The 13,268-nt window shown below is 42.1% G+C and overlaps 1 protein-coding gene across 1 annotated transcript in view; it reads left to right on the top strand.

Annotated features, from left to right (window-relative positions):
* Positions 1-13,268, top strand: part of FIP1L1 (factor interacting with PAPOLA and CPSF1) — a gene marked incomplete in the record, with an annotated part of 79,535 nt that overhangs the window by 16,743 nt on the left and 49,524 nt on the right. The window contains 1 exon segment of the mRNA XM_014582471.2: positions 4,740-4,849. Within this exon segment, the coding sequence (XP_014437957.1) occupies positions 4,740-4,849 (110 nt within the window).

Below are 13,268 nucleotides of genomic sequence, written 5' to 3'. Positions count from 1 at the left end.
CTTACTTTTCTTTCCCAACCCTTTTCCCTTCCTCGGTTTTAGGTTTTTGCCATAGAATGTGTGCACTCAGCAGAGACAGACAGAAAGGGAAAGTGAAGGACCACCCCCAAGAGGGGATGACCATGCCACAGTCCTTTCTCCTCTGTTTTCCTCTTGGGATTTTGAGTACACATACACACGTGCCTGGTGTGATTTTTTTGCCAAGTTGCTGGGTCCAGGACTCAAACCTCAGTCAGTCATGTGGGAATCCAGTACCATAACCACCATGCCTTAACCGTGTGCTGCACTCCTCCCTTTAATTGAGCATTGATTGTTCTTGGAAGTACGTTAGAGCTGGGCAGAGGGAGGTGAGTTAGAATAACATAGACCTTGTAGTATTGGAGTTCATCTGTCTGAATAGGAAAGATAGGTATTAATTAAGTAGTCATGCTAAAGATATATAGGTAAAAACTCCATGCCCTAGGAAGGACTTTGAAGAAGTAACATTTAAACTGAGTCCTAAAGTCATTTAGGCAGCTTATACTTAATTGGGTGCTTGTGATGTGCAAGGTATTGTTTTCTAGGCATGCAAGAAACAGATTTATTAGGTTGTCAGAAGAGTCGTGCTTTTTTCTGTTTTTCTATGCAAAAAATGTGTCACGACTTTTCTGACAGCCCAGTATGTTGGAAACAGTTCATGTCTTCAAAGATCCCGTAACAGTGATAGTGGACAACATCAAAGAAGAAAGTAAATCACCTCAGTTAATGATACTGTGAGAAGTTCTGTGAAGAAAATTAAATGATAACATGGTAGAGACTGGGAATAGTCAGGAAATGATCCTAGAAATGATTGAAATCCTGTTTGAGGGATACTTGAATGATGAGAAGGAGAACGCACGCCGTGGGCGATCTGGGGAGAGAGTATTCCAAGCAGAAGGAACATCAGGTACAAAAGCCCAGAGGAGGAGGAGCTTCTATGTTGTTTTTTCTTTTCTTTTTTTTTTTTTAAAGGGCCATTAAGACTCGGCATAGTAAAGACAAGTTGGGGAGAAAACAAGGGCAAAGACGTTAAGTTTATTTTAATCTGAGAATTTTGAGCAGGGGAGAGACAAGTGATTTACACTTTTTTTGGGGGGGTGGGGAGAGGTTTTTGCTATAGGGCACGTGCGCTCGCCAGACAGAGAGAGACATAGAGACAAAAAGCGAGAAATCACCCCCCAGGGGGGATGGTCACAACGCAATCCCTTCTCCTCCATTCTCCTCTCGGGATCTTGGGCACGCACGCACACGCGCCCGGTGTGAGTTTTAAGCCACTGGGTCCGGGACACGAACCGCGGTTGACTACGTGGGAGTCCAGTGACATAGCCATTGTACTAACTGCTGGTTCCCGTGATTTACATTTTTAATGAAATTGTTTGGCTGTGTTCAGAGTATGAATTTAGAGAGTAAGAGTGAAGACAGGTTAATTTAGGACAGCTGAGGTGCAGTCATGGACTTTGCATTGTGTTTTACGAAGGGACATAAAAAGAAGTGATAGAATTTGGTATATATTTGGGCTGGGCCTGTGGCCTGGTGGTTAAGGGGCTGGATCCTACATGGCATGATTTGAATCCTGGCCCCTGTGGCTTACCACATGCAGTTTTGGGTGTAGGCGCATGACCAAAATCTACAGGATGGAGAAATGGAGGAGGGATTGTTACATGACCACATCCCATTGCAGCGTGCCTTCTTCCTGTCTGTCTTGGTTTCTGCTCTCTCTGGGGAACGCATGCACCCTCCGACGAAGTTTTTTTTTAAAGTTTGCATACATTGTAATGGGAAACTTGGCATTTGGATGTTGACATGTGTTAGATGATTCCCAGGGTGTTGCGTTTTGTTTTCCTTGAGCAACTCAGTAGATGGTGCCGTTGGTTTACGTGGGGAATACTTGGAGAGGATAAGGTTGAAGGAAATACGTTGTTCTCTTTGGGTTGTGGTAGCTCTGAGATGCCGACGGGGGTGGGGGGGTGGTCTAAGAAATTGGAGCTACATTACTGGTGCTCAGGGGAGCAGCCGGGGTTACAGTGTCAACTGTGAGTCACATCTCCAGGCAGAGCAGTGCATTTCTTTGTGTGTTCCCATAGCACCCTTTATCCAGTAGATAACATTTTCTGTTTTTTTTTTTTTTCTTTTTTTGGAGAGGTTTTTGCTATAGGGCGCATGCGCTCGCCAGACAGAGAGAGACAGATAGAAAGCAAGAAATCAACCCCAGGGGGGATGGCCACGCCGCAATCCCTTCTCCTCCATTCTCCTCTCGGGATCTTGGGCACGCACGTACACGTGCCTGGCGTGAGTTTAAGCCACCGGGTCCGGGACTCAAACTGCAGTTGAGTACGTGGGAGTCCAGCGACATAGCCATTATGCTAACTGCTGGTCCCGATAACATTTATCATATTGCCCTAATGGTGTGTTTAATTTTTTCCTAAACTCAGTAATTGTTATATTTCTCTCTATAATCTCACCTTTTGGCACATGATAGATACTTTGTAACGCTTCCATGAGTGAGTCATGTTTGGTTTCCCTCTCAACAGATCCTGGATCAGATCCTGTCAATTTTACCTGTCAAATGTGTGTCAAATCCTTTTCTGTCTTTCAGTGCCTTTTGCCATAGTCCCGATCCTCTTCATCTCTCATTAGGATCAGTGCTTTTTTCTTCTTTTTTTCTTTTTTTGGAGAGGTTTTCGCTATAGGGCACATGCACTTGCCAGACAGACAGAGAGAGACATAGAGACAGAAAGTGAGAAATCACCCCCCCAGGGTAGATAGTCACGCTGCAATCCCTTCTCCTCCATTCTCCTCTCGGGATCTTGGGAACGCATGTACACGCGCCCAGCGTGAGTTTTAAGCCACCGAGTCCGGGCGCGAACCACGGTCGACTGCGTGGGAGTCCAGCAACATAGCCATTACGCTAACTGCTGGTCCCTAGGATCAGTGCATTTCATAAATGGATCCCTTTTTGTAGTGTAGAACTCCTTTTCAAATAAACTCTGTAAAATCCTTAGTTTATTTAACGGTGTCAATTAAAGGGTGGATTGGGCATTCTTAGTAAGATATCTGACTATACAGAGACTTCAAAAAGTCCATAAAAATTAAAACAAGATGTTATTTTGGTGCATAAAAATGTCAAAGTCCATGCATAGTGTTTTCATATTGTGCATTTTCCATGGATTTTTGGACACCCCCACCCCCCAGCCCTTTTGCAATGACTTAAATACACAAGGGTTCTTTTTCTTCACATAATGATCAGTTGGGAGGTAGGTGATTTCCATTATTCAGTTGTGTTCAGATATGTCAGAGTCAAAAGTGTCTGAGATTCTCTTGGTCTTTATCTTATCTTACGGGATGCAGAGTGATGCTGATGGAATAGGGGGAATGGGATTTCACTAGGACAGAAAATGAGGCATGGTGTTATTTAAGTGTAGGGTAACTTTACCTTAGTTTGTTTAATAATTTGATGACAATTTTAAGATAGGACAGCGACTATAGAAACAAAAGAACACAAATAAGACATTTTACCCTCTAAAGGAATACAACTGGTCACACTCAAAAGGTGTGATAGAAGCAGAAGGCATGGGCAAACCTCGGAGCAATTCCAGAGGAAGATACCTGGTTTGAAAGTTAGTATAAAGACAGCCTAGCAGATGGCATATTGATTGCGTCGCTGGACTCCCACATAGTCGACTGCGGTTCAAACCCCAGTCCTGGAGACTTAAAATTCATGTCACGCCCATATGCATGCATGCCTAAGATCCCGACAGGAGACTGGAGGACAAGGGGTTGCAGGTGGCCATCTTCTCGCTTTCTGTCTCTGTTTCTCCGGTGAATGCGCATACTCTATAGCAAAACTGACTCCTTAAAAAAAGAAAAAGAAAGGAAGTTAGTATAAAGAAAGAGAAAAGGAGTATTAAAATCAAAAAACAATGGAAAGCTTTTAGGTATAGTGAACTGGCAGGATTCTAGTGCTACTGATGGGGATGGGGAAATGAGGGAGGGATGGGATGGATATACAGGAGTATATTATTTACATTCAGTTACAGCAAATCATACAACGAATAGAAAAAGGTCACATTGCCTAAAGTGGCCACCGATTTTCTTTTTTTTTCTTTTTTTTTTTTTTTAGATAAAGGCAGTGAACACAGATGGGAAAGTTAAGGTTTTTGCTATAGTGCACATGTGCTCACCACAGAGAGGGAAAGGGAGAAGTCACCCCCCCACCCCCACACCGAGTAATGGCCAAGCCACAATCTCTTCTGGGATTTTAGGCACAGGGGTTCACACATCTGGTGTGATTTTTTTTTCAAGCCACTGGGTTTGGGGCTTGAACTGTGGTTGGCTCTATGGGAGTCCAGCACCTTAATCACCACACCATCTCCTGGCCTCCAGAGGGGAAAATTCTCGAAGGCCTCATTCTTGAACTCCGGAACATAAAGCCATAATCAAGTATCTTGAATTAACTTGTGGTAATCTGGGGGGGGAATTCCTGAAAGACCCAAAAAGTTACAGCTTATTGGATTTTAAAGTGATACTCATATGAACTTTTTAATAATTGAAACATTTGATCCTATAATCCATTGTTTGTACGTTTTACTTAATGCTGTTGTAAAGTAGGCGAAATTTAATTTAGTGAAGAAACATTCAAGTCATATATTACAGACTTATTAAGCTCACATCTTTTACATGTTGAGTGTTTTATTAAACAAGCTAATAACCTTTTTTTTAAGGTACAGCAGGGACGAACTGGAAATTCAGAGAAAGAAACAGCACTTCCATCTACAAAAGCTGAGTTTACTTCTCCTCCTTCTTTGTTCAAGACTGGACTCCCACCAAGCAGGTTAGTCAGACAGTTGTAACTCAGCTACTGTCAGGTATTGGTGTCTTCACATTATATTTGGGCTGGATTAAGTACGAAAGATCTGAATATTCTACCCCCAAACTGGGACATTCTACTTGGTTTTAGTACAAAACAAATTACTTGTGAAAAAACTCTTGGGTGGCGTTCAGTCTATAAAAAACCTAAGAAGAAGAAAGTATAGGGAACCAGCAGGTAGCGTAATGGCTATGTTGCTGGACTCCCACGTAGTTGACCGCGGTTCGCATCCCGGACCCGTGGCTTAAAACTCACGCCAGGCGCTTGTGCGTGCGTGCCCAAGATCCCGAGAGGAGAATGGAGGAGAAGGGATTGCGGCGTGACCATCCTCCCTAGGGGGTGATTTCTCGCTTTCTGTCTCTATGTCTCTCTGTCTGTCTAGCGAGCGCACGCGCCCTATAGCGAAAACCTCTCCAAAAAAAAAAAAGAAGAAAGTATATAATGTATATAATTGCATGGACAAGGGGACTTGAAAAAGTTTATGGAAAATAGAATTAAAATACGAGTTTATTTTGGTGCAAAAACATTTTAAATCCTTCCATAATTTATTCATAACATGCATTTTCTGTGAACTGTTTGAAGACCCCTTGGGTACAAGGAGGCGAACGTCTTGGATCAGGCTAGGTGGTAACAGCAGTACTCTTGCTGTTTTCTGCACTTCTTGTCTTCACAGAAAGAATGATCGGGTTTCCTAAGTCTAGATCTAGTGGCCTAAAGGTATTTTATTGATTTTTAATAAAAGACATTATAAAAATTTCAACCTGGAATATATTTTAAATTAAAATAATTTTTTTTTGTTTGGTTTGATATAACACCTAACTTTGTGTCCCAGAAGATCCAAAATATAAGTGGAAAATGACCTTTTTTTGAATGTGACAAATGGCTACTAGCTATACCCTATTACCAAGAAGGTGTTAAAGGGTAGACCAAGTCTAGGGACATTTGATATCAGCAATTTAATCTTAGATGATCAAGATGACTTAAGTCTGGGACCAGCAGTTAGTGTAATGGCTATGTCACTGGACTCCCATGTAGTTGACTATGGTTCGAGTCCCGGACCCGGTGGCTAAAACTCATGCTGGGTGTGTGTGCGTGTGTGCCCAAGATACCGAGAGGAGAATGGAGGAGAAAGGATTGTGGGGTGGCCATCCCCCCTGGGGGGTGATTTCTCACTTTCTGTCTCTCTGTCTCTGTCTTTCTGGCGAGTGCATGCTCTCTATAGCAAAAATCTCTCCAAAAAAAAGATGACTTAAGTCTGGCCCTGAAACAAGTGAATAAACATACTATTGCCAGTTTTCTGCCAAATCATAAACCTTTTATATAACTTCATTTTTAAATAGTTTTTGGTTTTCATTATTCTATAATTTGTATTGTTATAAGAAATTATATTTTATAGTTTACAAATCTATGAAGAGACCTTTTGGAAACACATAGTTTAGCCCTAAAATAAAGATTGTTGTAAACTTTCAGCCAAAATTAAATGTTATAAAGTAATTTAGGATTTTAATGAATTGTATGTGTATCCAAATGTGATTAACCCAGTTCAGTCTCATAAAATATTTGGCTATAGGGCTGGCTCCATGGCCTGCTGGTTAAGGCAACTGTACTCCACATGGCCAACCACATGGGTCAAGTCCCAGACTCAGCTGCTTGAGAACATGCTGGGTGCATGTGGGTGCATGTTCAAAAAATCCTGGAAGGAGGGAACCAGCAGTTAGCGTAATGGCTATGTCGCTGGACTCCCACGTAGTCGACCGCGGTTCGTGTCCCGGACCCGGTGGCTTAAAACTCACGCTGGGCGCGTGTGCGTGCGTGCCCAAGATCCTGAGAGGAGAATGGAGGAGAAGGGATTGCGGCGTGACCATCCCCCCTGGAGGGTGATTTCTCGCTTTCTGTCTCTATGTCTCTCTCTCTGTCTGTCTGGCGAGCACACGCGCCCTACAGTGAAAATCTCTAAAAAAAAAAAAAAAAAAAAATTAGAGAGAAAGCCTGGAAGGAGAGAGATGAAAGAGAAGGGATTGTGGTATGGCCACGCCATACCCTGTCCGTCTTGTATAAGACAGAGTACCCGTGCCCTCTGGCAACAAAAAGAAAAATTTGCTACAGAATCTATAATATCTAAGGAGCATTGATTCTTTTAACGTGTAGTAGTATTTTGGTTTTGACGTTTTTTAAGAGGTTGACTTTAATTCATTGATTTTACGGCGTTCTGTGGTGTTAAGAGCTTGGACTCTGAAGTCAGACTTCTGGAGTTCAGATTTTGACTCGCGGTTTCCTAGCTGTGCATCCCTTATGTCGTTTTACCTGTTTCTTGATCTGCAGAGTACTTTCCTAGCACTGTTGTTCGTGTTTATGAAATGGACCGGTTTATGTCAAGTATTTTAGAACAGGGCCTGGTGCACGGAAGTTACTGTATTTATACTGTTAGAATTATTTAAAATCAGCAGTTTTTCAGAACTTTGCCTTATGTTTGTTTTTCTTTTTTTTAAATGCAGATTAGATTATGTAGGGTCACATGCCATTATAATGGCTTTGGCTTTCTCTATAATAAAATAAATGGAGAAAAGTCTAATTTTGAACAGAACAACGAAATAATTTGATTTAGGTTTTTAAAGTCTATTTAGCAGTTTTACTAAAAACAGACCATGTTGTGGTAAAGGTGGAATAGGGAGGCCAGTCAGGAAATTGAAGCAATAATCTAGCCAAGAGATAGTGGTGACTTGGATGAAGTAGCAGTGGTTAAGATGGTGAGAAGTTGTCAGATACAAATATATTCCAACAGTTAAGCCAATCGACTGTCTTAGAGCTGGATTAGATATAAGTTATAGAGAAAAAGAAGTCAAAGATGAATCAAAGGTTTTTGTTCTGGTCAGCTCAAGTCATGGATTGGTCATTTTTGAAATGGAAAGGAATGGTTTGGCTTAGGACATAATAAGATTGAGATGTCTGTTGTCTGATAGAGAAAAGGACATTGTGAATAGAAAGTGAGATGTATGGATCTGGTGTAGGGGAGATTATGGGCTACAGGTAGAAAGTCGGTATGGTCAGTGTTCGAATAGTGTTCACAGAAAGCTCTGAGGTGGAATTAGGTCATAGGAGAGGTATGTATTGATGGAGGACGCAGCATCGGTACACGCCTGTGTGGGTCAGAACAGTTAGGGATGAGCTAGTGAGAGGAGGTCAGTAAAGAGGCGTGACTAATGACAGGGGGAAAGCCAGTCTTAGGTCTTGAAAAGGATTCCTTTTAGGAGGGAGGAATCAACAACGGAAACGTTACTAATTGGTTAGTCAGGAAGGTGAAGACCAAGGATGACTGGATTTAACACAGGAACATCTTTGGTGGTCCTGACTAAGGTCATTTTCAGTGGTTTAAAGTGAAGATAAAAAAGACTTTATGGAATGCGTTCAAGTTAGGATGGAAGGAGAGGAATGAAAGAAAACGTGTTTTTTCTGTGGGGGCCAGAGAAATGGGACAATATCTGGAGGGAAATGTGAGGTTAGAAAATGTTTATCAAAATGGTAGAAAGTACAGTGCTTTTCTATATTAATGAGAGTTACTGAAGGAGGAGTTAATGATGGAGGAAGTGAGGAAGCGCAGTTGGTGTAGAGCGATGTCATCGGTGATGCCAGAGCTGGTGGGAAGGGTTAGCCTTACGCAGGAGCTTGGGCTGTTATTCCTAGTACCCGGAAGGAAGGCAAGATATAGGACACCCGTGCAGGGAGGTCGTAGTGGTAATGGGAGCATTTGGAGGTTCTCATGCTTCCATTTTTCCAGTGAAATAAGATGATGACTCTATCTGGTAAGAGTGAGGAAACGGAAGGGAATGTTGACTGTGTGTTCAAGAAGAGGGGGAGGACGTCAAAAATAGTCTTTGGGGGTTGTGTGAAAAAATTAAGGCAAAGGGTAGGGTTGCTAGGTAGTGTTTGGAAGGAAATGTGAAGTTAAGAGAGGGTTTATAAGATAGAAGTGACAGCATTTTTATATGCAGGTGGGAATGTGTTAGTAGAGAAATTGATAACACAGGAGCTGTATGTAGTTGACCTTCTATATCCATGGGTCCTGCATCTGCAGATTGAAATGGATGGAATACTCAAAGAAATAAAAAATTAAGCTACAGTAGTGCAAATGGGAAGGCACTTCTGCCACATGGGATGTCTAGGTTCGGTTCCTGGACCAGCCCAAACAGGCTGTGTGTGGTAGCACATACCTTTGGTTCTAGCTAGTTGGGAGGCTGGGGCAGAAGGATCACATTTCTAGGCCCTGCCAAAAATAGCTATATTCTTTCTACCCCTGGGCTGGAAAGAAAGAAAGAAAACTAGTAACCTAGCATTTGCACTGGGTTGGGTATTACAAGTAACCTAGAGATGATTAAGATACACAGCTGGATGTGCAGAGGCAGTTATTTGCAGATTCTGTGTCTTTCTGTGTCATGGACTTGAGCATGCATGTGCTTTAGTGTACAGGGATTCTGCAGCCAGGTTTATTATTATTATTAATTTCCAGAGGGTGTGTGTGCTCACCAGAGACAGAGAGTGAGAGTGGGAGAGAGAGAGAGAGAGAGAGAGAGAGAGAAAACGTACCCCCAGTCGGGTATGCTCATGTTGTAATCCTTTTTTCTCCATGTCTCCATCCCATCAGGATTTGGGTCCCATATAACACACAGGTGTCCAGGGTGTTTTTCAAGCTGCCAGGGCCAGGATTTGAACTGCAGTTGATATGTGGGATCTAACTTTCTAGGCACTGCACCATGAGGATAGCCCTCCAGTTTTTCTTGGAGTTAATGGCCATGGGTTTAAAATTAGACAAGTCAGCTTGTTTGTGTGTTTCTCTCACCCTTTCACGTGTGTATACTTGGCGTAAAGTAGCTAGAGTTGTATTAACAGAGGTTGTTGCAGATATGATTGAGGGCTAGTGGGTCCACGAAGGAGGGAGAGTGCTTGAAGGAATGCTTTAAATGAAGAGCTGAAGCAGACAGTAAAGAGAGGGAGATTAGGAGAAATGGGAGAACAGAGATGGCTGAGGGCGGTAGAAAGGGGGGAAGGCTGGGGTGATAGCAAGTCCATCACCACTGAAGGGAAAAATGAATGAGCGCCTCTGTAACCCATGTGAACACACTTCATACTTGGCGTGTCAGCACTGTCACTTCTGAATATAAAGGGCAGTGCCCGTTACTCATTAGGAAAGTTGTTTTCAGTTCCTCTTCAGTTGATCAAAGTTGGAGGTAAAATTACTGACTTCAGGGGCCACAGCAGACCCTTGGAGGAATGTGCAGCCGCACTGCCCTGGGCACTGCATCTCTGCTCTCTGATTGCCTCACTCCTGTGTAGATAGCTCTGCAACATGTTTGTGCAGAACTCTTCGTTTTTTTCCACTTCGTCAGTAGAAGTGCTGGATTCCTAACTTTTGTACTACCCAGCAAGTTGACATACCTAAGTCAAATGTTGTATCTACTATGTCAGAATGTTTTGCTTAATTGTTTTTAAAAAATGCTCATATTATTTACCTTTTTTGAAGTACATATATCCACAACAGTAACATGAATATACAGCCTGACAAATGCTACAAACTGAACACAGCACACCTGTGCACAGCAGCACGTAGGTCAATAAGCAGGACCTTATTACATTGCCCCTAGAAACCCCTGCTAGGCTCCTCATTTCTTCCCCCCCCTTTTTTTTTTTCAAAAAATGTCTTACTTTGACAGAAATTCAAATTAGAAAAGAGATGTGAGAAAAAGGCAAAGAACTTCCATACATGCTTCACCCAGATTCACCAGCTACTAACATTTTGTTTTATTTTCTTTTTAATTTCTCAGAAACAATTTTTTTTCCTGAACCATTTGAATGTTAGTTATAGGCATCATCTTTTACGTCTCAGTATTCTAACATGTGTTTCTTAAGAACAAGGATAGTCTGTTACATAATCATAGAGCATAAATATCAAAGTTGGAAAATCTAAAGATGAATCAGTGCTTTTTTCCTGTAATATGAAGGCCCTACGCTTTCCCAGTTACCCCAGTACTGTCATTTATGTCAGTTCCTTTCTTTCTTCCTGGATTTAGGATCAGCCCAGGATCATTTGTGACATTAAACGTTTTTCTTTCTTCACGATAGAGCACATGCATGTGCATGTGAGAGAGAGGAGAGACAGACACAGCCCCACAGGGTTGGGCACACCGCGATCCTCTGACTCTGGTCTTTGGTGCTTGTGTGTCGCAGCATGTCTTCTGGTGGGCTGACTGGCCCTGGGATTCAAACCGTGGTTGCCATGTGGGTTCCAACTTCTCCCGAGCAGCGCATTACTCCTGTGCTGTGGATTCGGTACTCATTCCAGATTTAACTTTTATTTCATCTATAACTTCTATTCTTCTTAAATCTGGAGCAGCCTCTCAGCCTTTCTTTGTATTTTTTGACATTGAATTTTAGAATACATTTCAGTGGTTTTGTCTCTGCATCTGTGTTCGCCCATGTTTCCTCACTGTTAGATTCAGATCTTGCTTTTGGAGCAGGAGTACCATGTAAAGGCTGTTGTTCTCAGTCCATCAGCCTGAAGATATATGGCAGTTTGTCCCATTAATTTATTGGTGAGGGTAACTTCAGTCACTTAGTTACAGTGGTGTTCTTAGGTTTTTGCACTCCAAAGTTGTTTTCCCCTTTGTATTTCATAAGTAATTTGTGGGGAGGCTGTGTAAATATCCTGTGCCTTTAAAGTTCCCAAGAATTTCACATTCATTGATGATTTTTTCCTTTATCGGTTACTACTGTAATAATGATGAATTCTTATTTCTCTTAACATTTAATATTTGGCATTCTGCTTTTAAAAAATTAGCTTTCCCTGGCCCCGTGGGGTGGCACAAGCAGTAGGTTGTCCCTGCACGAGGCTGGGGGCCACCTGGGAGGCCTGGATTTGGGTCCTGAACCAACCAGAAACAGGCTGGCATGGTAGTTCTTGCCTGTATTCCTAGTCCACTAGGAAGCTAGAGGAGAGGATTGCAGTGGTGAGACCCTGTCAGAAATACCGCCTCTGTCTTCCTCCCACACACGTGTCCTCTCTTCCCCTCTTTTTTTTTTTTCCTTCCCCTCTTTAAAAAGAAAAACTAAGCAAGCTTCCCTACCTCCCCTACTTACTTATTATCACTTGGACTCATTGATTTTTTTTCTTTTTTTTTAATTTGACTGGAACCGGGGTGGGGGAAGAGAGAGAAAGCAAAGCCCCTTTGTTCGGAAGTCCTGGGAGTCCAGCGTCCTTAGCCACCAGGCCATCTGCTGATTCTTATTTTATATGAGAATTTTTTTTAAGAGTGTATGTGTGGCTTATAAATATGGCCTATTTGTACATGTGTTGTGTAAACCATATATATGATGTATGTATGTATGTATGTATGTATGCCGTTACTCATTTTGATGCTCAAATTGTTCCAAATTTTGTCAGTGGACGCCTACTTAGACTAGCTCATGTGACCTTTTGACATGTTTCTCTCATTATTTTGAAGAGTTCTTTACTTTTTGGCATTACCAAGGTGTTTCACGTTTATGTTTTCTCTGCCTCTTCCTTAGAAGCTGTCAGTTCTTGAAGGTACCCTTACTCCCTTTCACTGGGGAGTGGTAATTAAAGTTGGGATCAGCGTGCTCGCTGAGCTGCTTGTACTGGAACATCATTTCCAGGACTTTTCAGTGGCTGGAGATAGGAAGAAATGAGCAATTGTAATTTTTTCTTTTTTTAATTGCCATGCACTTGCATGGGCTGAGAGGGTGCTGTCCAGCGAGGCATGGTCACGTTGCAATCTCTTCTCCATTTCTCCATCCTTTCGGGATTTGGGGGCACATAGGCTTACACACATCTATATTTTCAAGCCACCGTGGGCTGGAATTTGAATTGTGACCGTCCATGTGGGATCCAAACTTCTTTAACCGCTATTTAACCACTGTGCTGTTGGGCCAGCTCTATGTATTCCTTTTGTAAAATTATAATCACAAAATCACGATGCTTCTTTTACTTCCAATTCTGCCTGAGTCCCTTCTCCTCCACTCTTCTCTTGGGACATGCATACACACACGCCTGGTGTGAGTTTTAAGCTGCTGGGTCCAGGACTCAAACCAGGGTCAACTACTTGGGAGTCCCGCAATGCAACCATGATACCATCTGCTGGTCCCTGGCTAGTTCTTTAAAGCATTGACAAGAGTATAAATAGCTGAACTTGTTATGGACTGTGTCACTAGAGATAAATGCAATTTTCTTTAGAATTTTACTTTGAGAGAATTATTTTAAAATAAAATCTTAATAAAATACATACTTAATCTAGGTTTTTGTGAAACATATCAGCATTACTATTAACTTGTTGTACTAACTATACTTTAATCTGTTGCTGGAAATTATAGGGAA

The sequence above is a fragment of the Tupaia chinensis genome, unplaced genomic scaffold (assembly GCF_000334495.1).
Source record: "Tupaia chinensis unplaced genomic scaffold, TupChi_1.0 Scaffold143615_1, whole genome shotgun sequence".
In the NCBI taxonomy this organism is placed as follows: Eukaryota; Metazoa; Chordata; class Mammalia; order Scandentia; family Tupaiidae; genus Tupaia; species Tupaia belangeri.
Note: the sequence above shows the minus strand (reverse complement) of the source record. Positions and strands in the feature narration are given on the sequence as shown.